Source organism: Anomaloglossus baeobatrachus, chromosome 12 (genome assembly GCF_048569485.1).
Source record: "Anomaloglossus baeobatrachus isolate aAnoBae1 chromosome 12, aAnoBae1.hap1, whole genome shotgun sequence".
In the NCBI taxonomy this organism is placed as follows: Eukaryota; Metazoa; Chordata; class Amphibia; order Anura; family Aromobatidae; genus Anomaloglossus; species Anomaloglossus baeobatrachus.
Genome location: NC_134364.1, coordinates 105,876,374 through 105,903,325, shown reverse-complemented (window position 1 = coordinate 105,903,325; position 26,952 = coordinate 105,876,374). Strand labels below are relative to the sequence as shown.

Here is a 26,952-nt window from a genome sequence, read left to right as displayed (position 1 = left end):
TCTGGAGCATGACAGAAATTTCTTGGAGGGATGTTGTCTGTCTATAAATAAAAAGATTATTTTCCCTATAAGTGGTATGAGTTTTGACCATTATCTATTTTCATCTATACATAGTGTGACATGTAATAAATTGATGGAGAGACTGTGTTATCCTTTATCTTTCATGTCATCCTCTGCATCTAAAATAATCTATATATTTAGCACTTTCATAATCACAGATATTACGTCCATAGGGAATTAGCAGATACAATGTATACATGTCATATAAATCTTTAATTGTGCTTGTTTTAGAAAAATACGTGCTCTTGAAGTGATCAGCTAAACCGCCCTCATGTGGCCAATTCTGTAAGTACAACTTGAAAAGGCAATGCACATGTATGAAGAGCACAAGGGTTATTATTATTATTTATTATTATAGCACCATTTATTCTCTGAAACTTTACATTTGAAAAGGGGTACACATAAACACAAGTACAATAATCATGAACAATACAAGGCACAGACTGGTAAAGGAGGCAAGAGGACCCTGCCCGCGAGGGCTCACAGTCTACAAGGAATGGGTGAGGGTACAGTAGGTGAGGGTAGAGCTGGTCGGCAGTGGTCTAGTGGACTGAGGGTTACGGCAGGTTGTAGGCTTGTCAGAAGAGGTAAGTCTTCGGGATCCTTTTGAAGGTATCCATGGTAGGCGAAAGTCTGATATGTTGAGGTAGAGACTTCCAGAGTATGGGGGAGGCACAGGAGAAATCTTGTATGCAGTTGTGGGAAGAGGAGATAAGAGGAGAGTAGAGAAGGGGATCTTGTGAGGATCGGAGGTTGTGTGCAGGTAAGTACCGGGAGACTAGGTCACCGATGTAAGGAGGAGACAGGTTGTGCATGGCTTTCTATGTCATGGTTAGGGATTTGAACTTGAGTCTCTGAGCAAACGGGAAGCTAGTGAAGGGATTGGCAGAGAGGAGACGCCGGGGAATATAGGGTGAGAGGTGGATTAGTTAGGCAGCAGAGTTTAGGATATATTGGAGAGGTGCGAGAGTATTAGAAGGGAGGCCACAGAGCAGGAGGTTGCAGTAGTCATGGCCGGAGACGATAAGGGCATGCAATAGTGTTTTTGCAGATTATTGGTTAAGGAATGCACGGATCCAGGACATATTTTTGAGTTGGAGTTGGCAGAAGGTAGAAAGGGACTGGTATGCACTTTGAAGAGGAGAGCAGAATCAAGGGTTACTCAGAGGCAGCGTTCTTGCAGGACTGGGGACAATGAGCTTTGAAAGATAGGTCCATTTGGGAGGTTGAGTGAGATGGGGAAAGATGATGAATTCAGTTTTGTCCATGTTACGTTTTAGAAAACGAGCAAAGAAGGATGAAATAGTGGACAGACATTGTGATATTCTGGTTAGTAAGGAAGTGATATCAAGTCCAGAGAGGTAGATCTATGTGTCTCTATGAGTTGTCCAAAGCCGAAGGTGTAGATGGAGAAGAGCAGAGGTCCTAGCACTGAACCTTGGGGGGACAAGGACAGATAGGGGGCGAGATGAGGAAGTGGTGTGTGAATGGGAGGCGCTGAATGTCTGGTCTGTTAGATATGAAAAGATCCAAGATAGGAACAAGTCTGTGATGCCAAGAGATGAGAAAATCTGTAGTAGGAGCTAATGGTCCACTGCGTTGAAGGCAAAGGACATGTCCAGGAGGAAGAGGACAGAGTAGTTGGTTTTGGCACTTAGTAGGCCATTAGTGACTTTAGTTAAAGCAGTTTCAGTTGAATGATTTGGATGGAAGCCAGATTGTAACCGGTCAAAGAGGGAGCAGGAGGAGAGATGGGAGGACAGTTCAAGTTGGATATGCTATTTTGAGGCATAGGAGAGACGTGATATGGGGTGAAAAACACAGAGGATTGGTCGAGATTTTTGCATTATGTTTGCTTTTGGATTGCTTTCAATAAAACGTTTCAGCATCGTGAGAGTGCTTGAAGTCTATGTATTATTGTTGTATGGATTAGGATCCTTCACAAGCACAAAGTTTAAATAATAACCCAATAATCATTATTTTGGACTGTTCTTCAGATGACGTCATCTTTCAGTGATCTCATCAATTCTGCATGGAAACGGTTCATGAGCTGGAGAAACTGCATACAGCTTTCCTGTCCCTTGTTCCTGATCATGCGTAAAATATTTCTGATCTGTTCCTGGTTGGAGACAGCATTTATGGAGTCAAATTCCTCTTGTGAGATCGTACGTTTAGAGAAGAGGACATCTAATACTTCACTAAGGTCGGGTTTGGCTTGAACGATCTGAGAAAAATGTGATAACAGGTAATCTGACAAGAGAAGAAAATGTGTTATAGAAACAATAAACACATAAAATAAATATAGATGTTGTGGCATAACACATTTCATGACATCAGTTTAGAAGTAGCAATTAAGCCTTATGCTTATGTTACAGGGGCCATGTCCCATGTATATTTAGCGAAGATTTGTACATGCACTGTATGGACCATGCTAAAGAGTTGATCACACTCCATACACAATAGTTTAACCTCATAGATGGCGCTATCAACAATGACAGAGGCATTTAAGGGGTTAGGAATGGGCCTTCAATGCAAACTGACCTCCCAGCAACTCAGTTGCTCCGTATCTGCAATGTTTGCACACCTATAAAAGCCCTAAATCCTAGCCTAGCATTTAGCTTCATAGGCTACAACAATGTAGTTACCTAAGGTAGTCAAAAAAGAAAAGAAAACACATAAATATAAAAAAAACAATAAAAAATAAATATCTGGTATAGCAGTAAATATACAAACAAATAAAATATCAAAATATCTTATCCTATATGATGAATACTGAAATGGAAAAAACAAAGAATGGCAGTGTGACGACTCAGCGTCAATGAGGAATATCTGGTCACTTGTGTGGGGGTGAACTATTCTTAATTATGCCAAACATACTATTTGTTTGTTCAGTGAGTCAAGAGAAATGAGCCATTGTTTCCTGTGAGACTGTCCAGTGAACCTTTTCGCATGATAATTTATGGAATGCCTGTTGATTATGGATTGATTCAGGACCCTGCGGTGTACTAGTCTGAATCCTTTGAGGACAATTATGTAGTCTAATAGTCTAATTGAACTAGCAAACAATGAGGAAACAGCCATATTTATCTCCCCTCAATCCTGAGGGGCACAATTATTTGAAATGGGAGTTTATGGGGATACAAAAAGGGGTCTGCTCCTGTCACAGGTGTGATTCTACAGGACTTCAGCCCAGGGTAACATGGTTCCAGCTGGTGGATTACAGAACTACTCCAGTGTCCAACAGTGAGCTCACAAATTCATCTGGAAAACCAGGTTGGGACTATCTGGCTACATACCGTGCTATGCTCGGTCAGCTTCCTAAGCTTGCTGCTATCTCCTCTGAGTGGGTTCCCGTCAAAAGTGGGATGCTACTGGCTGGGGTAGTGTCTCAGTATGCTCCAACGTCGCAGAGCTTTTAAACCCTGGCGAGCAAGCAGTGATGTGAGACTGTCACTTGCACCATCTCGTGTCCTTGGGAATGTACTATATTCTGTTGGCTGTTGGTAACCCAATAAAGTCTTATCGGCATTTGGTAACCTCAACCAGGTTAGCTGAGTAGTGTTCTGCCACCAAGAAGGAGAACAGGCGGTCAGTGAGATGAGCCTCAGCCCGTTCGGTCCTTCTATAGACAGCCATGCCATGGGACAAGAGCACCCTCTGACCCTTGTGTCCCCACAAACAGTATTGGTGTTTTTTGGTTACATCTAGATGTAAGCAGACCAGTTGACATTCGGTTTCACGGGTTCAACCAGAGTTTAGATAAAGTTTGGTTCGGAATCAGGACTAGATCTTAACGACAATGGAAGTCACTGACCAATCTCTGCCCACATACAGGCAGCCATTAATAGATCACTTCCCGGGAAGGGTAGGCGGAGTTTTTCCGTTTTCTTTGGTGCACACTACATCTGATAACGCTTTTGTTACCCAAAATGCGAACCATTCAAATACTGCAAGCAGCTCGCACTGGGTACAGCACTAAGCGTACCGGAGCACATTGATGCTCGCTCGAATGGTCACCATACGTAAAGTTCCCGAACTTCAAACTCAAAGACTGATTTTTTAGTAAAGTCTATGTTCAGTGCGAACACTGAGATTTACTTTTCACGTTTGCTCATCTCTAGCTATGTCACCTTCTCCCCAAAAACTTGGAAAAAGATCAGAAAGTAGTGTAGACACCATAATAATGTTAAAAGTAAACAATACAGATCATATCCCTCCAAAAAAAGCCCTCAGACACCTCTATCGAGAAACTGTGAAAAGCCGCACAGGAAAACGTGGAAAAAAAATCAAATGCTTACCTTCTGCATCTACAATGTCTTGACTGGAGGTTTCAGGGGTAACAAATCTAGCACTGATCTGAAAGAAATTACAAGGATTGGATTACTTAATCAATTGGCTCTTTATAAACAACTTCACATTGAGGGCTTAGAATCCTTAACATGGAAAATCCTTCTATTAAAGGCGTTGTCCAGCCATGGAGTGCAAGTCTGCAGTCAGTCTATGTGACTTCATTAAGAATTGTGAATCTGCACAGCAGGCTTGTTGTCAGGATTCTCCAGTGCTGTTGCTGGTAATAGAAGGGCAATTCCATACCCGTGGTCATTTAATAGACAACATAAAAACTAAACCAAACCCCAAAAAGCAATGGCAGCATTTTTTTTTCATACCATTTCACCCTAAATAAATGGTGCTGTTCAAGACTACAATTTGGCCTGAAAGAAGACAAGCCCTCAGCCGACTATGTTAAAGTAAAAATTAAAAAGTTAAAGCTCTTGATAAGGACGTGGAGAAGAAAAACAAATGCAAAAACAAAATATTTGGCTGGGTCCTTAAGTGGATGAATTAGAATATCCATTTTTCTAAACTGGATAAGCCCTTTAAGAGCTGGTGTTCAAAATGGAAGCACTACCTGACTATCCTGTTTAATTAGAGATCATCCATCAAGAAGCCGTTGTGATAACAGTACCATTTTACTTAATAGCTGAAAATGCAGCTAATACAAATGTAGCAGTGGTGACCTTGATAGCTGCTCAAGCAGTCAAGGCCTGCCACTCTATCGCAAGTTGGTGACATAGGTGTCGCATGGTGTTTGGCTCTCAACTCAAGTGTCATGGCAGCATCACACGCTGTTCAGACTACAGATTCGGACACTCCTCTCTATGCTTTCTCTGGTGCTTTTGAGTTGCACAGGCAGGCTCGGGCGTCGACCAGCTGTGTGCTCATTAGTGATCGGAGTGGCAGGAGTTAACCTCTGCTACCCTGCTGGTTACCTTTTGGATCACACATTGCGGGAGACCTAACAGAGTTACCCCCCGCTTTTTTAAGATGGAAGAATTTGTCTTCCCATGCCAACTATAGCTTTTTGCTAAACCGGTCCATGTTGTGTTACAGTAACTGGTGATTTACTGCATGTTGCTTGGTGTGTTGTAGAATTTCTTCTGTCTGGTTATTTCCTCCTGTTTTTAGTTTTTCTCCTTATCATTTAATGTCTGATTACTCTGTGTGAGCTGCTGTGTGATAGTTTTGGTTTCCCCTGTTTGTCTATCACTGTTGGTGTTAACACACTCTTGTCCCATCCCACAGGGTAGGGAGGGAGGGGGTTAAAAGATCAAGGCTGGTCAGGAGCAGGGTCAGGCTGGTGGCTCAGACATCCTCACTATCACAGGTAACTCTGAGATAAGAGATAGCCAGGGACCCCCTAGTCTAAGGGCTAGTCTAGGAGCCCCAGTCCCCGCTCTCCTCCACTCACAGTGACAATTGGAGTGTCAATTTTACAAGCTCGTACTTTAATTTATAGGTGCAATATTTCCACTTTCTCATATCTCTATTATACTTAAAATACATCAAACTCACCTGTGCATCTCTCCTTTCGGCTTCTTCTAGAATTTCTCTGAAGATACTTACGTTGATGGTATAGCTATCTGGAGAAAAATACAAGCAGTGTTAAATCTTGGTTATCTCTATCTAGAGATGAGAAATTCTGTACAAACAAAAGGTCACTGGGAAAAAGGTTAAAAAAGAATAATATTCATCTTGCCACTCACCTGTCCAGCTACTGTACAATCCTCCATATGCCACCCAACCTTTTTCCACCTTCCCCGAACATGGTGATAAGTTTTCCAGGTCATTTTGTAACTGCTTAATGAACGACTTAAAAACGAAACCCAAAAAACAATGGTGGAATTACTTTTTTTCACACCATTTCACCTCACCCCGCAGTGCAAGCCGTTATTAAGCAAGTCAACGGAGGTGAGTGACGCATGATGTCACATATCGCGCCTCAAAGTCATAGACCTTAGTTATAGCAAAGTGAAAAAGGCCGAAAGAGGATGTCATGAAATCGGAGGAGGAAAGAATAGACCGGACGGAGGCGGTACATGTATTATTTCATTTACGGTACTTTTCTTTTGCTCTCAGGTTTGGATTGAGTATTGATAATAGTATGAGGAACATTTAGTTCACATTGAATAACTTTGATGCAAATCGAATTTCCATGCCAAGTTTCGAGCCTTCTGTTGAAGTTGATTCTTGACAGATTCACTCATCTCTATCTTAAACACATACAATGATACTAATACATGAGGGGAATGAGTGATAGACCAATAATCACACACCTGGGATCCAAGCATTCTTTTCCATGCCACATTCAGGGCTGCCTTTATCCTGTAGGAACAATCCAAAAAAGAAAATTGTAGGAAAATAAATGTCTACAGCAAGTGGCAACAGCCTATAAACAATTGCTAACCCACCAAGTACGTGTTGGATGAGTGAAGCTGACTACACAGGGCTTTATTGTAGTCTGTTACCATGGAGATAATCAAAACTAATCATAAACTTGGGATACAAATAAATGAGTATAACATATGTGACATTTCGGTACCTCAGAATGTGAAGCGTTACTGGTAGGTTTTCGGAGTTGAACCAAAACATGATCAATTTCCTCCTGGATCTCACCAGTGTAGGCTGCATTCATGTCTCCGGTCCATTCAATAATGGCTACAATATAAGACATATAAAAAGAAGACCATATACAATGACCATAGCTCTTTATCTCTGGCCGTCACCGCTTGATGTCTTTGGTCTGGTCCTTGGTGCCTCTTCTTACTGCAGACAGCGCTAAAACCCAGGGCCTATTCATATTAGGCCAGGATATCCGAGCTTTATACAGGCAAGAGACAACCCTGTGCATATGCATCGTAAAGTTGTGATGTTGCAACATGTATTGCAACTTTATGACACACAATCGCAGGGACATTACTGACGTGGTCGCAACTTTGTGATGTCCAAGAAGTCCTGACCTAGCAAGAAGAGGCCCGGTCTTTCAATAGAGGGCAGTAGTAAAAAAAAAGGCGCAGAGAAACAGGAGGGGGTGTTGGAATTAGCTGGGATGGCTAAAGAGGTGAGGTCAATATTAGTTTGTTTTTTGTTTTTTTTTAATTTGTTATCAGAACTCTTAACGGTTTAACAACATGGCGGTCAGATAGCCGCCATGTTGCTGAATTTTCGCAGAGCGACCTTCAAAAACTATCTGTATTCTGGAAAATATGGATTTTGTTAAAATTAAGCAGAAATCAATTCCACTGTAATAAGAGGAATATCGGCACATCCAACGTAAAATAATTTCTTTCTTTATTTTCACATAGTATTAAAAAAGTCCATCCATATTCAGAAGACCCTAACGCGTTTCCGTCAGCCTATGATTAAGGACGCTCTTTTTGTGTCGGAAACGCGTCAGGGTCTTCTGAATATGGATGGACTTTTTTTAATACTATGTGAAAATAAAGAAAGAAATTATTTTACGTTGGAGGTGCCGATATTTTTTTCCTCTTATTCAAGTTATAGTCCACCTGGCGGACTTCATATCGTTGCACTCCATGGATGTGTGGTGACCTATTCCATTGGGCGTGTCAAGCTTTCCTCCACTTCGTCTGTTGCAATTCCACTGTAATAAATTCTTTCATAATGAATTCTTACTGGAGAAGCTGGGTCTTTTGCCAGGATCAGAATCCCAACACTGGCGCATCATCTGTATAGCTTCAGGAACCTTCTTCTGAGATGTCATCTGACTAACCAGGTTCATATCTGGTCGATGATTTTGTGGAACCAGAACAAGAATCAATTCACTGTTTGCATCTATAACAATAAAATAAATATTAAAAAAACAAAAGCTGTATCACTAACAAACTGAAACTACGGTATATTACCTAAGACATTATCAGACATGTGCAGGCTGCCAATGAATGTGAAAGTTCTCAACAAAGCTCCATATGTTCAATTCCTCAGAGGGATAAATAGTTGTGCAACTTACTTATCTTTTTGCAGATGTTAAGATCTATGGACTTCACATAGTTGCCTCCAGAGCTTATTAAAAATGAAAGTGGGGTTACCAACCAGTAATGACGGACAGTCTGCTCTCCTGATCTACATTTTTTACATTGGTAATGCCCACTTTCATTTAAAACAACCTCTGGAGGCAGCTTCTCGAGGAGATCTAATTCTGATTTATAGATCTGTCACATAGAGTTTTTTAAAAAAAAAAATCACAGACTGTCATGGCGGCAATGTAAGCTGTTCAGATTGCAGATTCTGACACTACACCCAATGGTGTTTCTGGTGTCAGGGATCAACATTGACAAAACAATCACGGATCTCGGGGAGACTAGCCAGAGAAAACACTGCCGGTAGCCAACAAAGGCGCTCAACACAGTGAAATCCTAGGTGCATTGCCCCCTGGGAAATATGCAAATCAAAAAGGTCCGTGGAGTCTCTGTTAGGAGTCTCAACACAGAAAATAGCCAGATATCCCACCAGGAAGGACCTAACCTAGGGATCAACATTGGCAGACTCGGGCGTCGACCTACTGTGTGTCGATTCATAGACAGGCTAGCAAGAGTTAATCTCTGCTTGATCCTTTAATCACATGCTGTGGAGAGACCTATCCCATCTTATCCCATACTATTTATTCTGTCGGGATCATTCTACCCTTGCCAGCTATAGTTTATTCTATGTTGTTCTGTGAGCTGTGCTATCCCAGACTCTCTGGTAAAACTTGTGTTTAGTAGTGCATTTTGCTTGGTGCAGTTGTGGAGTTTACCCCTGTTGTTTTGTACTTCCTTCCTGCTCTTGTTTTCCTGTTGAATCTCTTATTGTCTTATCCTGTGTGCGCTGTGTAACAGAATTTTGTTTTTTTCCCTTGCCTGTCTTTTTTTGTGGTTTCATCACACTCCTGACCCTCTCTGGAGGGAGGGGGAAATCAGATCAGGAGTGATCAGGAGCAGGGCAGAAAGGAAACTCAGGCCCCTCCACCTTCAGGAGCATCACTGAGAATGGGGATTTCGTAAGGTCCCCCAGCTTGAGGAACAGCTTAGGAGCCCCAGTTCCCCACTAGCCCAAATTCATTGTGACAAGATCTTAACAACTCATTTACATATTAAGGAAAATGTGGATTTCTCTGAAACAGAACATCGGATCACATATATCAAGGTGTCATTTTATTCAACTTTTTATGACCTGCAAGCCTATATACACGGATTAGGAAGGTTAATCAATAAAGTCACTATTAGGACTATTTCTGCTAAAACAAAATGGTGGACTCCCAGAACTGAAAAGGTCTTTGAGAAAAATAAAATTATAAAAGGTGACCATTGATAAAGAACACCATTACTTCAGGCAGTCCTATTCTGTTAATTTACACAGTATATATGGAAATTCTGAATGACAATGCAGATGATGCAGAGTAATTGTCCAAACAGATACAGCTCAGACAAAAGAGGAACATAAAAGTCCAAGTGCATAGAAGTTTCCAGAAATTATGGAATATGATCGTAAAAAAATAAAGGAATAAAAATGCCTGGGACTTACTTTTATAAGGCTCCTGACCAGACAAGACGGACCAGGACAAAATTGCAAAACTGCAATATAATGAAAGAGACTTAACGCAATGAAAAGTGACAATGTCCCCAAAACTGGATGTGATCTACTATCTGTGGGTTGTAGGCTTCCTCATCAAATAGCTCCTGATCTCATTTTCAGCCAATGTAAATATTCATAGACATTTTCTGGGTAAGTAGACTATATGCACTAAATTAAATAGTAATATGAAGCCAAAAAGCAATGGTATTCATTAAAATAATGTACTAATTAAACTTTCATTTTTTAAAAGAGCTTGTTGCAACTTTGTTTACATGGTCCAAAAAGTTTGGAGGTATTTACATAAGCTGTAACTCGCCTTCACTGTCTTAGGTAGCTTCCTCCCTTCACTCTCTGTGTTGGCGTGTGACTAGTGATCTACGGGGGCTCCTGCTTGAGGCTTTGATGATGCATCCCAAGAATGTTCTGCCATGCTGAATGCACATAGTCACACAAATCATCAAGATCCGCTGCTGGCAGCTTTTTTTCCAATTGCCGACAAATGAAGTCCTAGATGTGCTTGATGGGAGACAAATCTGGAGATGTTGGCAGTAGAATGAGCAACTTGCGGCCTAGAGTTTTGTTGAAAAACCGCTCTTTTGAAATTTTGAAGAAATGGTTGCATCACTGGTTCTACCATCAAATCAATATAACACTGCACTGTGTTACTTCGAATGAAAATTAGAGAGGTTTGGCTACCGTACAACATGTCATACCACGCCATAATCCCGGAAGTAGGACTGGTGTGACATTTCCTCGTGAATGTCTCTTTATGGCGTTGCCCACATGGTCTCATCATATTTGAAGAATGGTGTGAATTGAACTATTCTGTACTGCAAGCGCAATTAAACAGCAATCGAGGCTTTTGAATACAATAACAGCCGGACAGATGTGATGACCATGTGAACCACCATGATGAGACCTTCATGCAGCAACGTCATAATGTCTTATAAGCCATTTTGCAACACAACAATGACAGGCCGATTTGTGAGCAATATATGTGCAATCATTGCCTGTAGCTTCTCCGGACTTGTCTGCCATTGAGCACATCAATAGTCAGCGATTGCAAAGGAGCTGCCAGCAGCGGATCTTGATGATTTTCTTAAGTCCATTCAGCATGGTAGAACATTTCTCAGACAACTTTTAATAACCTCACTGATAGCAGCCAAGGACGTAAGTGCATGGATTTCTGCTCAGGTTGCTCATATGACATACTGAAGAAATCAAAATGTCTTGATTTTTTTCCAAGTTTTCATCATTTGCATGAGGTTAACAAGTCTATCTATCATGTGATTTCCATAATTCCAAATCTTTTCCTTCTCAGTGTTGCACTTTAATCTTAAAACAAATAAGGCCCGCTTCTATTGGTCATTTATGGCATACGATATACCATAATTATTTTAGCATGGACAACCCAGTTAAGGCTTAACTTGCCCACTTATATATGAAAAAGAAAAACTGCGTTTTGGATGCACGTAAAGAAAATGAAACTTACAAATCACAAGAGAAAAATCTCACCTATAAACATCAAACTCTTTTGTAGGCTTGCAAGTGTAGGACTTTAGGGCTTCAGGTGGCATGTAAGGCAGAGAGCCCACCATAGACCGACTCGATGAGATAGATGTTACATTTTTAGCAAGGCCAAAATCTGTTAACTGGAATAAGAAGAGGATTGCATAATCTGGGATCAACTTGTGATTGGCCAACAAACTTATGAATCCAGACACTTAGTTACAACTTTTTGCCCCCTGTCCAAGTCAATCAAATCCTTACACTTGCTCATTATTCCTGCTTCCAAGATGTCAACTGACTGGCCACTTACTGCCTAATATAGCCCCTTCCTCGAAACATCTTGCATTCAGAATAAAGCATCAATTTTCTGTAGTTGTTATGGCTGATCAATGTGAGATCCTAGAGACCATCAGGCTAAAGGACCTAGAGTGACAATTCACAGTCTTAAAGGGAATCTCTCACCCCCAAACACAAATTCAACAATTTACAGTCATAATATTATATATACATATCAGACGTGTACCTGCAGGTTTTACCTTTATCACATTTTAGATAAAAATTGTTTCATTAGATTTGTAAATGTGGGGCTTTCAGTGCCCCATTGGTGCAGCCAAGGGTTCAGTGCACCATTTCACCCCCTCACTTACAATCCTCCACACCTCCCATTGTATTGATCGCTAGCGTTCACTTTGGAACGTTGCCTAATCTGAATCTCTAACCCTGAACACACTGACATTGCAGGGGCCAAGAACACACACAGTGTTGGTGTGAACAGGTGCATTCTCATCCTTCTCCTGTGTAAAGTGGTAGCTCGCTGCACACAGAACAAGACAGCAATGAGTTGTTGATAATGACAGGAGAGGGAGATCAGTGTGTGTGTGCGCTTTCTCAACTCCCTCTCTTGTTAGCATTGGCCACCTGCTGCTGTGTTCAGCGAGTGGCCTCTATACACAAGAGAGGGATCAGGACACGCCTTCTCCCACTGACACTGTGACCTCTCCGCCTTCAAAGCGAGCACTCGTAATTAACATAAGGGAAGGTGTGGAAGACTGTAATTGAGGACTAGGAATGGTATGCTGAACTTTTGGTCACACCAAAGTTTCACTAAAGCCCTCTTGTTTATATACCTAATACATCTATTTATTTTTTGTAATATGTCCCAATACACCATCAAGAAAAACCCTAAAAAATATGCAATCTATTGAATTTCCAGGTACATTGAAGATGTAGTGTAACAATGTATGCCAGCTTGTGTTACACAGCTGGCACATTCCCGTAAGAGCAGCGACCAGAGTTAGCACTGATCATGGCTGGTTAACTAGTTAATGCATTCACAAGGTGTGAATGAGTTGCCAAAGCAGCTGGAGGCCATCACAATGGCTGCTGCCATGTAGTCATCTTTATAAAGCAGACCCTTTGGCCTGTAACTGGGCTTCTTGGGAGAATGTCATTTTGACTATACACTGTACTGCAATACTGTGGTATTGCAGTATGTAGTACAAATTATAACAGTCTTCTTTAAGGGACTAAAAAAATAATGATGTATGGTAACCGTTCTAAAGGAAAAACTGAAATGCTAAAATTGCAATTGTTCATCGACCATTCCTAAAAACAAAACAAAACTAAAAAACGCGATTGATATGTCATATGTACCCCAGACTGGTATCAGTAAAAATGTCAGATCGCCTCGCAAAATAAACAAGCCTCACATGGATCAATTGACAGAAAATGGAAACACAAACCAAATTTGTAACTTTTTCTTTTTTACCACTTAAATAAGAAAAAATAACTATACAAGTTTGGTATTGACATACGGTAGTTGTTCTAACCTTGAAAATCATGTTGCTAGGTAATTTTTAGCACAAATAGAATGCAGTGAAAATTAAACCCAAAAAAGTGATGGCAGAATTGCCTATATTTTTCTCCATTTTATTTTTTCAATTTACTATACAACTATGCCAATCAAAACAACAACTCATTCTGCAAAAAAATGAAAAGCCCTCATACGGCTAGGTCAAAATTGGAATAATTGATAAAAGAATAAGAAGAAAAACAAAAGGGCATAAACAAAAAATCTCTAAGTCATAAAGGGGTAAACTAGTATAAAGTTGTACTCTAACCGATGATGACTTCACGTCATGGCTTTATTGTTTGTGCATGTCAGAAGGAACATAACGTTATGATTACACACCTACCTGGACATCTAAAGACTTGTTTAATAAAACATTATGCGGCTTCAGATCACGGTGGATAACGGATGGCTCAAGAACGTGGTGGAGATAATTCATACTTAGACCCACTTGGTGAAGAATCTGAAACTTCAATGCCCACGGTACTTCTTTTACGTGGTCAAAAAGGGTGCATATAGAACCATAAGGCATGTACTCCATGACCAGGCCATATTTACAAACTGTCCTCCCTTTTGTCTCATATAATCCAAGTAAACGAAGAATATAAGGGTAATTTGTTTTGGCCATCATCTCTTTCTCATTCATGAGGCTTTTAAAATCGTCACTAAAAGAAAGAAAGAAATAAAATTAAAAATTGCTTCTAGAAAGGATCACAATGTTTTAGTGGAAAGTAGTCATTACAAAAAATAACATTTTATGGGAAAATCCTACCTCAGACCTACCCAAGTGGCTGCAAGACTGCGATACTGGTACTATCCTATCGAATGTGTGATGATGCTCTGTTCAAAATTTGAATTTTTGTCAAATGGTTCTTAACTGTGAGCAGCTAAAAAGGCTTCTGGGTTATTAAAACTGATGGTCAATCCTTATGATAGAACCACATGCTGAAACTCATGGGAGTCTGATCTGAGCTATCTAAAGAGGCTCAGGCCTGACAGAAAAGAAGCCATTCTCACAGGACAGCTCTACATTTTTGGCACAAAGAAAATTGTTTTCAAGATGGATTTTTTGTTGTCTATATGCACTAATACCTATCTTCCAGAAACTCAACAAAAAGTTATAGAAATCCTTTGAAGGGTGTTTCCCAAAACAGTAAGTAGTGCCCTATTCACTAGACAAGGGATAACGTTCTGATACTTAGCCTTTAATTAGTCATGTGTGGTCCAAGTGAGCTTGTGTTCGTCATATTTCCACAAGTATGGAATATAAGTAACCAAACGTTTTAGTGGCTTAAGAGCTTGAGATCACAAGACGTGGCGTCAACTACACATGCCACAGCAAAGTTTATGGTTTGAAAAAAAGTACTGGTATTTTGACAGGACTGAAGGTCAAGGGAAGGACAGCTGGGTTCACCAAGACTGGAGTCTGGAGATTCCCATCTTGAATGGAGTGGTGGTATGCATTTTCAACTTTCACTTCATACATTCGAGACTGCTCAAAACAGCGGTGTGCTGTTCTCAGCTTTCTACAGCAGTCCTACTTATCGTGAATGGAGTAGTGGTCCAGCATACGCACCTGCGCTAAATTCAAGTAGAGGATCTACAGAGCCTAGTACCCACCTTCTAGAGCTCCATGGTTTCCAGCAATCAAACCCCAGAGATTCGTGAGTAATCTCATGGATATGGGGTAACTTACTATTTTGTTAGTAAACATACTGAAATATAACGTAATATAATGCTTGAATTAAATTATTTTTCTCGTCCCAGTCAAATGTTGTTATTACTCAGCAGAGGACACAAAATTGTGCAATATAGGAAGTTGAAAACTGCACAATTTCCATTTTAACAAACGTTGTATAAATTGTTGCATAATCACTCTACTGTGTTAGCAAAAAAAAAAGCATAAGATAGCACACAAAAATGAGAAGAATTAGTTCCAGCTTTAAACCTTATAAACAATGCCAATCACCTTTAAAAGCATGTAAATGGGGTTCGTTCAACCCCTTTTGTATCTTCAGAGATGCACCTGCCAGCGCCTGTGCATTAAATTGACTTTGCTCTGCTGTCTCTTGATTCCACTGCACAGGACTGGGAATTTGAGAGCCATGTAAATGACATAGCAGACATCATTGACTTTCAGCCAGAAAGCAGAGGTGGTATTTGAAAGAACCAGGGCAGCGCTGAGCACAATGTGGATTCGCTCATCGGGCCAATCTGCGTAATTTGCGTGCAGCCTGGGATGTATTCCTGCGCCTCTCCATTCCTAAGATATGGCCAACTCTTCCCTATATACATATTGTTACGGGGGGCTGTCTGATAATAAAACCTAAAGGAATGTCAGACAGTCAGGGTCCGCCGTGCAAAGACTCTGCTGCAGACTATGGCAGAGGATAAGGGGTATATAAGTGTGCCACTGTAAAAAATAATAGCACAAGTGCAGAGTGCAATACCTCTGTTAAACTCACAGAGGAATATAATTAGAAAATAAAGCAATGCCTCCCTTACTTGGAGGGTGTGTGGTATGGTCTCTGTTAAAGATCACAGAGACAAAAGCAGTGAGTGTGAAATGGCACCTACCTAGGTCCGTTCCTCTAGTGGTGCCAGGAGACGGACAGCAGCATAAGCCGCACAAAGCTCCTACCTGCGTTCACTCCACTAGTGTGCGAGGACACGAACCACTAGATATGGCACCTGCCTAGGTCCGCTCTTCTAGTGGTGCAAAAGAGACGGACAGCAGCATAAGCCGCACAAAGCTCCTACCTCTGTTCGCTCCCCTAGTGTGCGAGGATACGAACATCTGCCAGACGCAGTATAAGGAACGTTACCCTAGCGGCAACGTCCACCTACGAGTAGAATCACAAGGCCCAGCCGGACCATGTGCCTCAGGCACCTGCCTATGTCCGCTCCACTAAGAGGTAAGGATACGGACTGCAGCCAAAGCTGTAAGGTATAAGAACGCTACCCTGCCGGTAGGGCTCACCTAACATAGACAGAGAGATGCCTAGAGGGACGTGCACAGGGCGTCTACCCTCATGCATGAACCAAGAGGACTGAGCGCCGGGCGGCGTGTGTCAGGGTCTTATATAGACTCTGTGTCTCATCCAAGATGGAGGACACCAGAGCCAATCCGCTGCCAGAATGACATCAATGACGTCACGCTGGCCTATCACCGAGCAAAGCGTCACAAGCACATGACCAGCGACCAATCGGCATAGAAGGTGTCAGAGACATGTGACCACGTGTCACAAGCACATGACCAGCGACCAATCGGCATAGAAGGTGTCAGAGACATGTGACCTCGTGTCAGCGATGATGTCACCCGCACATGTGCAATGGCTCCAAGATAGGACTTAGTCTCCAGCGCTTGCACATGTGCAGCAGCAAGAAATCCGGACATAGTCTCCAGAGCCACAGCAACCGTAACAGTACCACCCCCTCAAGGGCCTCCCTCCCGGCGACGCAGGTAATCGGCAACTAAGTCGGGAGCATGGACAGCCTCCTCAGGCTCCCAGGAGCGATGTTCCGGGCCGTAGCCCTCCCAATCTATCAAGAAGAACCTGCGCCCTCTAACCATCTTAGAACCAACTATGGCTCGTACCTCATAGCTAGAGCAAGAGGAATCAGAGGCAGGAGAGTGCACTTTACGAGCGTGAGGTAAAATAGCCGGCTTTAGCAGTGAAACATGGAATTTGTAATGGATCCTAAGATGGACGGGTAACTTCAATTGGTAGACTACAGGATTTACCTGTCAAAGAACCTCATAAGGACCCAGGAAGCGAGGAGCAAATTTGACAGAGCTCACTTTAAGTTTCACGTGTTTTGCAGAGAGCCACACAAAATCCCCTGGAGAAAAGACAGGAGCCGGGCGACGAAACCGATCGGACACCGTCTTCATACAGTCCTTAGCTGCTTGGATCGACTCTTGAGTCCGATCCCAAACCTCTCTGGCATTAGTTGCCCAGTCGGCCACAAGAGGAGAAGGTGCAGCAGCGGGAAACGGTACCGGTACCCTAGGGTGTTGCCCATTATTGAGTACGAATGGTGTCTGCCCAGTGGCCTCAGCCAGCGAATTGTTAAGGGCAAATTCTGCCCAGGGTAGGAGGGAGGACCAGTTATCGTGGTTCTCAGCAACAAAGTGTCGAAGGTATATAATCATGGATTGATTGGTACGCTCAACCAAACCATTGGTCTCCGGATGGTATGCCGAAGAGAGATTCAACTCAATTTGCAGAAGGCTACAAAGATCTCGCCAGAAACGGGAAGCAAATTGCGGGCCTCTATCACAAATGATACGATCTGGCATCCCGTGAAGCCTAAAGACATGCTTGAGGAATAGTTTGGCTAGTACCCTGGAAGACGGGATTCTCGATAACGGTACGAGATGAACCATCCGGGAGAAATGGTCCGTAATGACCCACACAAATCTATGTCCCTGTGAACACGGAAGATCACCCACAAAGTCCATGCCTACCACCTCCCATGGTCTATCTGGCACTGGTAAAGGATGCAAGAGCCCAGCCGGTCTCTGCCGTAATGGACGGTTGCGAGCACACGAGTAGCAGGAACCGACATATCTCTTGACGTGGCTGGCTAAGTGTGGCCACCAATACCACCTCTCCAGTACTCCAGTAACTCTCGTGTCCGCCTAATACCAAAATGCCCACCCACCTTTGAGGTGTGGGCCCACGACAGTATATCATTCTGTCGATCAGGCGGCACAAAGGTCTTGCCTGGTGGGATTTGGTCTAACGTCACAGGGGAGAGCGTATGAAAAACCCTGGAGGGAAGGATAAGACGAGGTTCGTCAATCTCTTCCTGGGTAGAAACCATAGAGCGAGACAGAGCGTCTGCCTTGTTATTCTTACTCCCAGACAGATAGTTGATGGAGAAGTGAAAGCGGGAGAAAAACAAGGACCAGCGGGCTTGGCGAGGATTCAGACGCTGAGCGGTTTGTAAGTACGTCAGATTCTTTTAGTCTGTATAGACCTGGAAAGGATGTTTCGCTCCTTCCAGCAAGTGACACCACTCCTCCAAGGCTAATCTCAGGGCGAGCAGTTCCCTATCCCCAATGGTATAGTTTCTCTCTGCCGGTGAAAAGGTTTTAGCAAAGAAGAAACACGGCCTTTTTCTACCTGCACCGTTCTTTTGATACAAGACCGCACCAGCACCCACTGAAGAGGCATCAACCTCCAAGGGGAAAGGGCTTATTCTCATCGGGTCTTTGAAGAACGGGAGCAGTTGAAAAGTGTCTTTTTACTGCCTCAAAAGCCTGGGATGTCTCAGTAGACCAGACTTTTGGATTAACACCTTTCTTAGTCAAGGCCACCAAAGGGGCCACCAAAGTAGAGAAATGGGGTATGAACTGCCTGTAATAATTTATGAATCCTAAGAAGCGTTGCACCGCCTTCAAGGAATGAGGTTCGGACCATTACAGGACAGCAGAGAGCTTCGCAGGATCCATAGCCAGACCCTCTTGTGAGATAATGTAGCCCAAAAAAGGCAAAGATGACTGCTCGAATACACATTTTTCGAGTTTAGCAAACAAAGAGTGCTCCTTTAAACGGGAAAGGACAAGAACGACATCCTGACGATGAGTCTCCAGATCAGTCCTGATATACCACGACGGAGGATAACAGTAAATCCCTGAACACATCGTTTACGAAGTCCTGAAATACAGCGGGTGCATTACATAAACCAAAAGGCATGACGAGGTATTCATAGTTACCATCTCGGGTGTTAAAAGCGGTCTTCCATTCATCACCCTCTCAAATTCGTACCAAGTTATATGCACCCCGCAGATCCAACTTCGTAAAAACCTGAGCTCCCCTCAGTCTGTCAAAGAGCTCCGAAATTAAAGGTAACGGGTATTTGTTCTTTATTGTGATTGCGTTGAGACCCCTGTAATCTATGCAGGGATGCAAATCACCCTCTTTCTTCCGAACAAAGAAAAACCCAGCTCCCGCAGGAGAGACAGACTTACGAATGAACCCCTTCTCTAAACTCTCTCTTATATAGGTCAACATGGCCTCCGACTCAGGTATCGACAAGGGGTAAACCCTGCCCTTAGGTGGAACCGAACCTGGGATAAGGTCTATGGCACAGTCATACGGCCTATGGGGTGGAAGAACCTCAGCACCCTGTTTGGAGAACACGTCAGCGAAATCCAAATAGGGTGTAGGTATGGGAGAGAGATCAGTTGATGCAACCGCAACGACCTTAGGTGGTAAGGGAAGACATCGGGACTGACATTTCAAACCCCAACTAATAATGCTGTCGGACTCCCAGTCAATGTGAGGAGCATGAGTCCGAAGCCATGGGAGACCCAGAAGAACGTCGTCTATACCCTCAGGCAAAACAAGAAAAGAAATCTCCTCTATGTGACCCTGAGGCAGGGAAAGGCGCAAGGGAACTGTCCTCAATGTAATGGAGTCAGACAACATAGTCCCATTAACAACACGGACAGGAATAGGCGCCTCTAACATGATAGAGGGAATATTGTGTCCCTTTACAAATCCTGAGGACACAAAAGTCCCGTCAGCTCCGGAATCCACAAAAGCCATAATAGGCCATGTATTCTCAGAGAATGAAAGCTGACCTGGGATACTACACTTAGAGGGTGCAGAAGACGTCTCTAGTAACCCCCCTCTAATGGTTACTAGGCCTGGGAGTTTCCCTGACGACCAGAACACTTGTTGGCATAGTGCCCAGCCTGACGACATAGGTAACATATAGGAGGACCAGACTTGCGTAGTCTGGAGGACGTATGACCTAACTCCATAGGAGTGGGAGATGTCTCAGATGCTGAGGAAGATGGTAGTGGACCCTCAACAACTGGAATAGCCCGATGCTTAGGGCTTGAGGAAGAGACCTCGAGTCTATGTTCCCTATGGCGTACGTCGATCCTCGTTGCTACTGTGATCAAGTCCTCCAGAGAAGCAGGGACCTCACGAGTAGCAAGGGCATCCTTGACATAGCCTGCCAACCCTCTCCAGAAGATAGGAATCAACACCTTCTCTGGCCAATCTAGTTCTGCCACCAGAGTTCTAAAAGCAATGGCATAAGAACTAGTGGATAACGAACCCTGAGATAGATCTAAGATTCTCAGGGCCGCATCATAGGTAACCTGCGGACCCATGAATACCACTTTAAGAGCATCAAGAAAGTCTTGATGTCTCAGAGTAACCACATCAGAGCGCTCCCATAAGGGAGTCGCCCATTCTAAGGCTTTGTCCTGAAGTAAGATGATAAAGCCTACTCTGGACCTCTCCGTAGAGAAGCGAGAAGAGTTGACCTCTAGGTGTATCTGACACTGACTAATGAAACCACGACATGATCTGGCATCGCCAGTATATCTGTTTGGCAGAGCAAGTCGAGGATCATGTGCAGATGTCACCATGGTCTGAGGTTTATCCTCTATACTCTTGAGCCGCGACTCAAGTACTTGTATGTAACGGTGTAACTGCTGATATTCTGCCATAACTGCCAGACCCTTGGCTCAGTCCTAATGTTACGGGGGGCTGTCTGATAATAAAACCTAAAGGAATGTCAGACAGTCAGGGTCCGCCGTGCAAAGACTCTGCTGCAGACTATGGCAGAGGATAAGGGGTATATAAGTGTGCCACTGTAAAAAATAATAGCACAAGTGCAGAGTGCAATACCTCTGTTAAACTCACAGAGGAATATAATTAGAAAATAAAGCAATTCCTCCCTTACTTGGAGGGTGTGTGGAATGGTCTCTGTTAAAGATCACAGAGACAAAAGCAGTGAGTGTGAAATGGCACCTACCTAGGTCCGTTCCTCTAGCGGTGCCAGGATACGGACAGCAGCGTAAGCCGCACAAAGCTCCTACCTGCGTTCGCTCCACTAGTGTGCGAGGACACGAACCACTAGATATGGCACCTGCCGCCTAGGTCCGCTCTTCTAGTGGTGCAAAAGAGACGGACAGCAGCATAAGCCGCACAAAGCTCCTACCTCTGTTCGCTCCCCTAGTGTGCGAGGATACGAACAACTGCCAGACGCAGTATAAGGAACGTTACCCTAGCGGCAACGTCCACCTACGAGTAGAATCACAAGGCCCAGCCGGACCATGTGCCTCAGGCACCTGCCTATGTCCGCTCCACTAAGAGGTAAGGATACAGACTGCAGCCGAAGCTGTAAGGTATAAGAACGCTACCCTGCCGGTAGCGCTCACCTAACATAGACAGAGAGATGCCTAGAGGGACGCGCACAGGGCGTCTACCCTCATGCATGAACCAAGAGGACTGGGCGGCGTGCGTCAGGGTCTTATATAGGTTCAAGAGGAACCTCAAGACCCACCTCTTCCAACAAGCCTACAACCTACAACAGCCCTCAGTCCAGTAGACCACTGCGCAACCAGCTCTGTCCTCACCTATTGTACCATCACCCATTCCCTGTAGACTGTAAGCCCTCGCGGGCAGGGTCCTCTCTCCTCCTGTACCAGCCTGTTATGTACTGTTAATGATTGTTGTACGTATACCCTTTCACTTGTAAAGCGCCATGGAATAAATGGCGCTATAATAATAAATAATAATAATAATAATATAGACTCTGTGCCTCATCCAAGATGGAGGACACCAGAGCCAATCCGCTGCCAGAATGACAGCAATGACGTCACGCTGGCCTATCACCGAGCAAAGCGTCACAAGCACATGACCAGCGACCAATCGGCATAGAAGGTGTCAGAGACATGTGACCACGTGTCACAAGCACATGACCAGTGGCTAATCAGCTTAGAAGGTGTCAGAGACATGTGACCTCGTGTCAGCGATGATGTCACCCGCACATGTGCAATGGCTCCAAGATAGGACTTAGTCTCCAGCGCTTGCACATGTGCAGTAGCAAGAAATCCGGACATAGTCTCCAGAGCCACAGCAACCGTAACACATATCTAGTACGTTTTGACAAAGGGGTATGGTCCTCAACTTTCCCAGGGGGCGTCTTCTTGACCACCAGCCCCAATTGGCTAACAAGTCTACATTTATATGGATGGAAGAGGAGGCCATATCTCTGCAACGGAGAGGAACAGGAACAAGAAAAATATTGCCAGATTCAGAACAGTGACATTTATATCAGGGTGAGAAAGCTACTTAGTCGCGGGCACAGTGAAGATTCACTTGGAGCTAATAATTGATGGTCAATTGGCTATCACAACAACAGAAAAACAATCGTCACAAACAAACTCAAAGCAAACCTACCTCTATGTGCCCAGTTAAGGCATATGAATGTCAATGGAAGATCCCAAATTTGGGACTACCATGACCCTGAAAAAGCTGTTTGGGAGACCAAGGCTCCATGGTGACTTTTGTTTTTTAGCCTTCATGCAGCCTTTTTCTACAACTTTCTTCTCTACAGACCTGAACGTCTTAGGACCAAGAGACACCGTAGAGACCTAGACTTATTTAAAAGGTCTTGCCTTGATTAGGCAGTACCTTAAAGGGTTAGTATTCCTTTGATAAAGGATAAATTACAGATAATTTGGGGTCAAGATGGGAACTCTGAAAACTGGGCAATAGTGCCATTGGTGACCAATCCATCGCAAAGAATTGACTCCATTGGTAGCTGAAACCATAGTAATAGTTCCTAGCAGTTTTTGAATGGCTCTTGTGAGGGTATCATGACGAAGTTTGGATGCCAATGCACCTGAAACTCAGCCCATCCAGCCTACAAAATGCCCTGTCATTGTCTAGCTACAGGTGGGAGGGATTTTGATTGCATTCGGATCCCAAAGTGTGGAGTCAAATGATCCAGGTCACCAAATAGAGCAGGAGAGCTTATTATTATCAAGTCTACACAGACTACAGATCTGCAGATTCCTGTCTTGAGTGGAAGGAAGATGCACATGCTTGACCTCCATGGGACTTCCAGAGGAAGCCAAGTACAGTGCTCCTTTACTTTCGGCAGTCTTATAGACGATAAATGGGACATAGCTCAAGTGTGTACCACCTCTAGACGAGGCAGAGCCCCCATTTTAGTATTGCAAGGTGTCCGACCTTCTGGACATTTGGATAGATGATAACTATCTTGGGTAATAACCCTTTTAAGTGATTGAGTCAGCTCTTACAAAATGTCGATTAGATGAGATGGGAAAAAAATGGAGATCTCCAAGAAGAGTTAAAGGGAACCTGTCACCAGTTTTTTCATGTCTGAACAAAACTAGCACCTTCAGTATTACCTATGCTGCATTCCATAAAGGTGTATATTATCCTCTGTCTGCCCCAAAAACTTTTTTAAATTCTCCAGCGCTCTATGTAAATCTGGATGGTCAGTCTGGTAGGCATCCTTGGTGTGGCGTGTATCCCTTCTCTCCTGATCGCTATTCTCTTGCTTTGATTGACCTGGATGCCACCTCCTGCATCATCCACGTCGCTGGGCAATATGTCATATCTGCGTAGAGACATCGCCGGCTCGCACATGCGCACTTGTGATTTTGGCAGAGCAAAGTGCTCATGCACGAGATGGTGATGTCACTGCTGCAAATGCAATAGATTTTGCCCAGCAACGTGGATGACACATGGGTGCTTAATGTATGTTGTAGGCTATGCCCGCATTAGGGCAAAGAAAAGTGTGCATGCGCAAGCCAGCGATGTCTGCAAAGAGGATAGATTTTGCTCGGCGAAGTGGATGACACATGCACACTTATGTTTTAGGCTCTGACTGTAGTAGGGCAGAGCAAACTGCTCATGCACGAGCTGGCAGTGTCACTGCGCAGGGACTAGATGTTACCTGGTGACGGATGACGCATCTGCACTTATGTTTTAGGCTATGCCCATAGTAGAGCAGAGCAAAGTGTGTATGGACAAGCAGGCAATGTCTCTGCGCAGGCGCTTGATTTTGCCCGGCGATGTGGATGAGGCATGAGCACTTATGTTTTAGGCTCTGCCCGCATTAAGGCAAAGCAAAGTGCGGATGTGCAAGCTACAGATTTTTGCACAGGGGGTAGTTCATGCGCGAGCTGGCGATGTCTCAGTACAAGTCCTAGATTTTGCCCGGCCATGTCGATGACACATGCACGCTTGTTTTAGGCTACACACGCAGTGGGGCGCGAGCCAGTGTGAGATTTTGCCCAGCTATGGAGATGACACAGGAGACGTCATCCATGTCAACCACAGCTAGAGGATAGTGATCAGCAGCAGAGAACGGGATAGATGCTGTACCAAGGACACCCATCACACCGGACTGTTCGGATTTACATATAGCACGGGAAAATTTAACCATCATCTGGTACCATGCGGTCAATGTGACCCCATGCAGATTGGTACCACTAATTTGTTTTTTTCATGGTACCAGACAAGGGTTAAAAAATTTTTTAGGGGGGTTTTAAAGGGGGGATCAAGGGATAATATACACCTTCAGACATGAACAAACTGCTGACAGGTTCCCCTTAACCCAGGGGCCACTAAAGCCCACCAATCTGTGACACCAGCATAAAGAGGTGCAAAGAGGAGACACAAATCGGGGGGGGGCATAACTTAAAAAGTGTTCATAGCTATAGAGGAAAAAAACTTTCATGTTAAGGGAGTAAAAATGTTATTTTTTTATTGTTAGACTACCCCTTTAAAGAGAAAAAATAAAGGTAAAATAAAAAAATATATATATATAAGAGAGCTAGCAAGCACTGATATCTTTCTGCATATTGTTCTACTTCACGGTTCAAGGTACAGAGAAACAAAAGCACAAACACTAGCTATATGATTGAGCACAAAGGGTGACTACCACAGGGAGGTCACGTGATCCCCGGGCTCCGCCCCCACCCCTCCGCCGCACCCGCACTCACACGCTGTCCCTCAGAGTGTCTTTCAGGGCAATGTCCATCCCCAGCCTCGTGCTGCGCCCCCTGTAGACCACCCCGAAGCCGCCGCTGCCCACCCGCTCCAGCCCGGACAGGTCCCCGGGCGGCAGAGGCTGCATCGTCCCGCGGGCTGAGGACAGTATACGATATAACCCCAGCCGCGCGTCCTGTCAGCCCGTGCCCCCGGCAGGGAGGCGGGAGACCCCGTGTGACGCAGAGAGAGGGCGGGCGAGAAAGCGCGCAAGCCTGCATGACAGGAGGCGGCTGACAGACACTGACAACTGGCACACACGAAAATGTCTTTATGCTGTTTTTTAACACATTTTTCCTCAAAAAATTGCACTTTCTGACAGTATTACTTCTTGATGCCGTTTTTAACACTTTTTGCCTTATAAAATGGCACTTTCTGACAGGAAAATGTTGTCTTTATGACATTTGTAGCACTTTTTGCCTCAGAAAATGGCACTTTCTGACAGGAAAATGTCATCTTTATGCAATTTGTCACACTGCCCAGAAAATGTCACTTTCTGACAGGAAAATGTCTTTATGCCATATTTAACACTTGTTACCTCAGATAATGGAACTTTCTGACACAAAAAATAGACAATTTCAGTAAGGTCGGCCAGTGAAAATAATTGGTTGACATTTTCCTTGCTGCTGCACTCTTATGTGAATGTGCAGGACTGCCTGAACCACTTTTTGAGTGGGCTACCCACCAAGTATTAAAATCTGTATCAGTCACTTTTTAAAGGTTTTTTTTTGTGTTTTTAGCGATTATTTTTTTCTTTTTAACTGCTTGGCATCTTCAGTGGTTAAAAAACGTTGCACAGCAATTCATTTCCACATTTTTTGTTTGTTGAGCTCTTTTTCAAGCCTAAAAGAGAAGCTGTGGCCATTTTCGTTTTTTGCGCCTTTGTTTTTTCCTCCCCTGCTTTCAAGAGACATATCTTTTTTGTTTTTCCTTCAATATAGCCATATGAAGGCTTGGGTTTTTTGCGAATCGAGTTGTTTTTAATGACACCATTTATTGTACTGGAAAACGGAGAAAAAATTCTCACAATGGTTGCTTTTTTTTTCTTTCAAAATTTACCATGTTCACTATATGGTAAATGTGACCTGAGAATATGATTTAACCCCTTCATGACCTTTGACATAACAGTACGTCATGGGTCTTGTCTGTCTCTTTAACTAGGGCTCACGTATGTTTCCACTCACATGACTGCTGATCTGATCAGCCGATATATTCAGCTAACAGGCATGGGTAGATCGGAGATCCAAATGTGCCTGTTAACTAGTTAAATCCCACTGTCAATCTGACAGCGGGATTTAATGGTTGCCAGCAGAGAGCGCATCATTACCCGTCACCACCAGCGGCCTCATGATGTGATCGCAGGGCGCCAATGGGTTGTCATGTCAACTGATGACTCCTATCACTGTCATGACATAGTTCCTAAGATAGAGATAAGTATTTCTGCTGTACAGAGCGATGCTGATGCCCCTGCTCTGTATGGCACAAGCGATCAGACAATCACAGCTTCAAGTCCCCTAAAGGGACTACCAAAACTGAGTAAGGGGACTAGTGAACAGAAGTTCAAATCGCCCCCCTTTTGCCACATTGAAAATAAAATAAAAAATACACATTTGTTATCTCCATTTTCGGAAATGCTCTATCAAAATATAAAATCAGTTAATTTCATCACAGCCAAGGACGTACCATACATCCTTGGCTGTGTCTGTCCCATTACCGCAGGCTTTCGCTGAGTCCCCGGTAAACCCTGTACATGTCGGCTGATCTGATTAACCCCTTAGATCT

General features: G+C 43.6%; 1 protein-coding gene across 2 annotated transcripts; it reads right to left on the bottom strand.

The window, feature by feature from the left end:
- Positions 1-264: 264 nt before the first annotated feature.
- Positions 265-25,333, bottom strand: LOC142257817 (ankyrin repeat and protein kinase domain-containing protein 1-like). Of its 2 annotated transcripts, none has more exons than XM_075330045.1 (10): positions 25,125-25,333; positions 13,677-13,995; positions 11,488-11,624; positions 9,922-9,971; positions 8,035-8,193; positions 6,941-7,056; positions 6,675-6,723; positions 5,914-5,981; positions 4,359-4,416; positions 265-2,310 (listed from the first exon to the last, which is right to left on the bottom strand). In XM_075330045.1, exons 1-10 carry the CDS (start codon positions 25,256-25,258, stop codon positions 2,054-2,056), a joined length of 1,347 nt encoding a protein of 448 aa, XP_075186160.1. In that variant the 5' UTR covers positions 25,259-25,333; the 3' UTR covers positions 265-2,053. The 2 variants fall into 2 exon arrangements, with proteins under 2 accessions (XP_075186160.1, XP_075186161.1); XM_075330046.1 differs by having other exon boundaries at positions 2,175-2,284.
- Between the last annotated feature and the right edge of the window lie 1,619 nt (positions 25,334-26,952).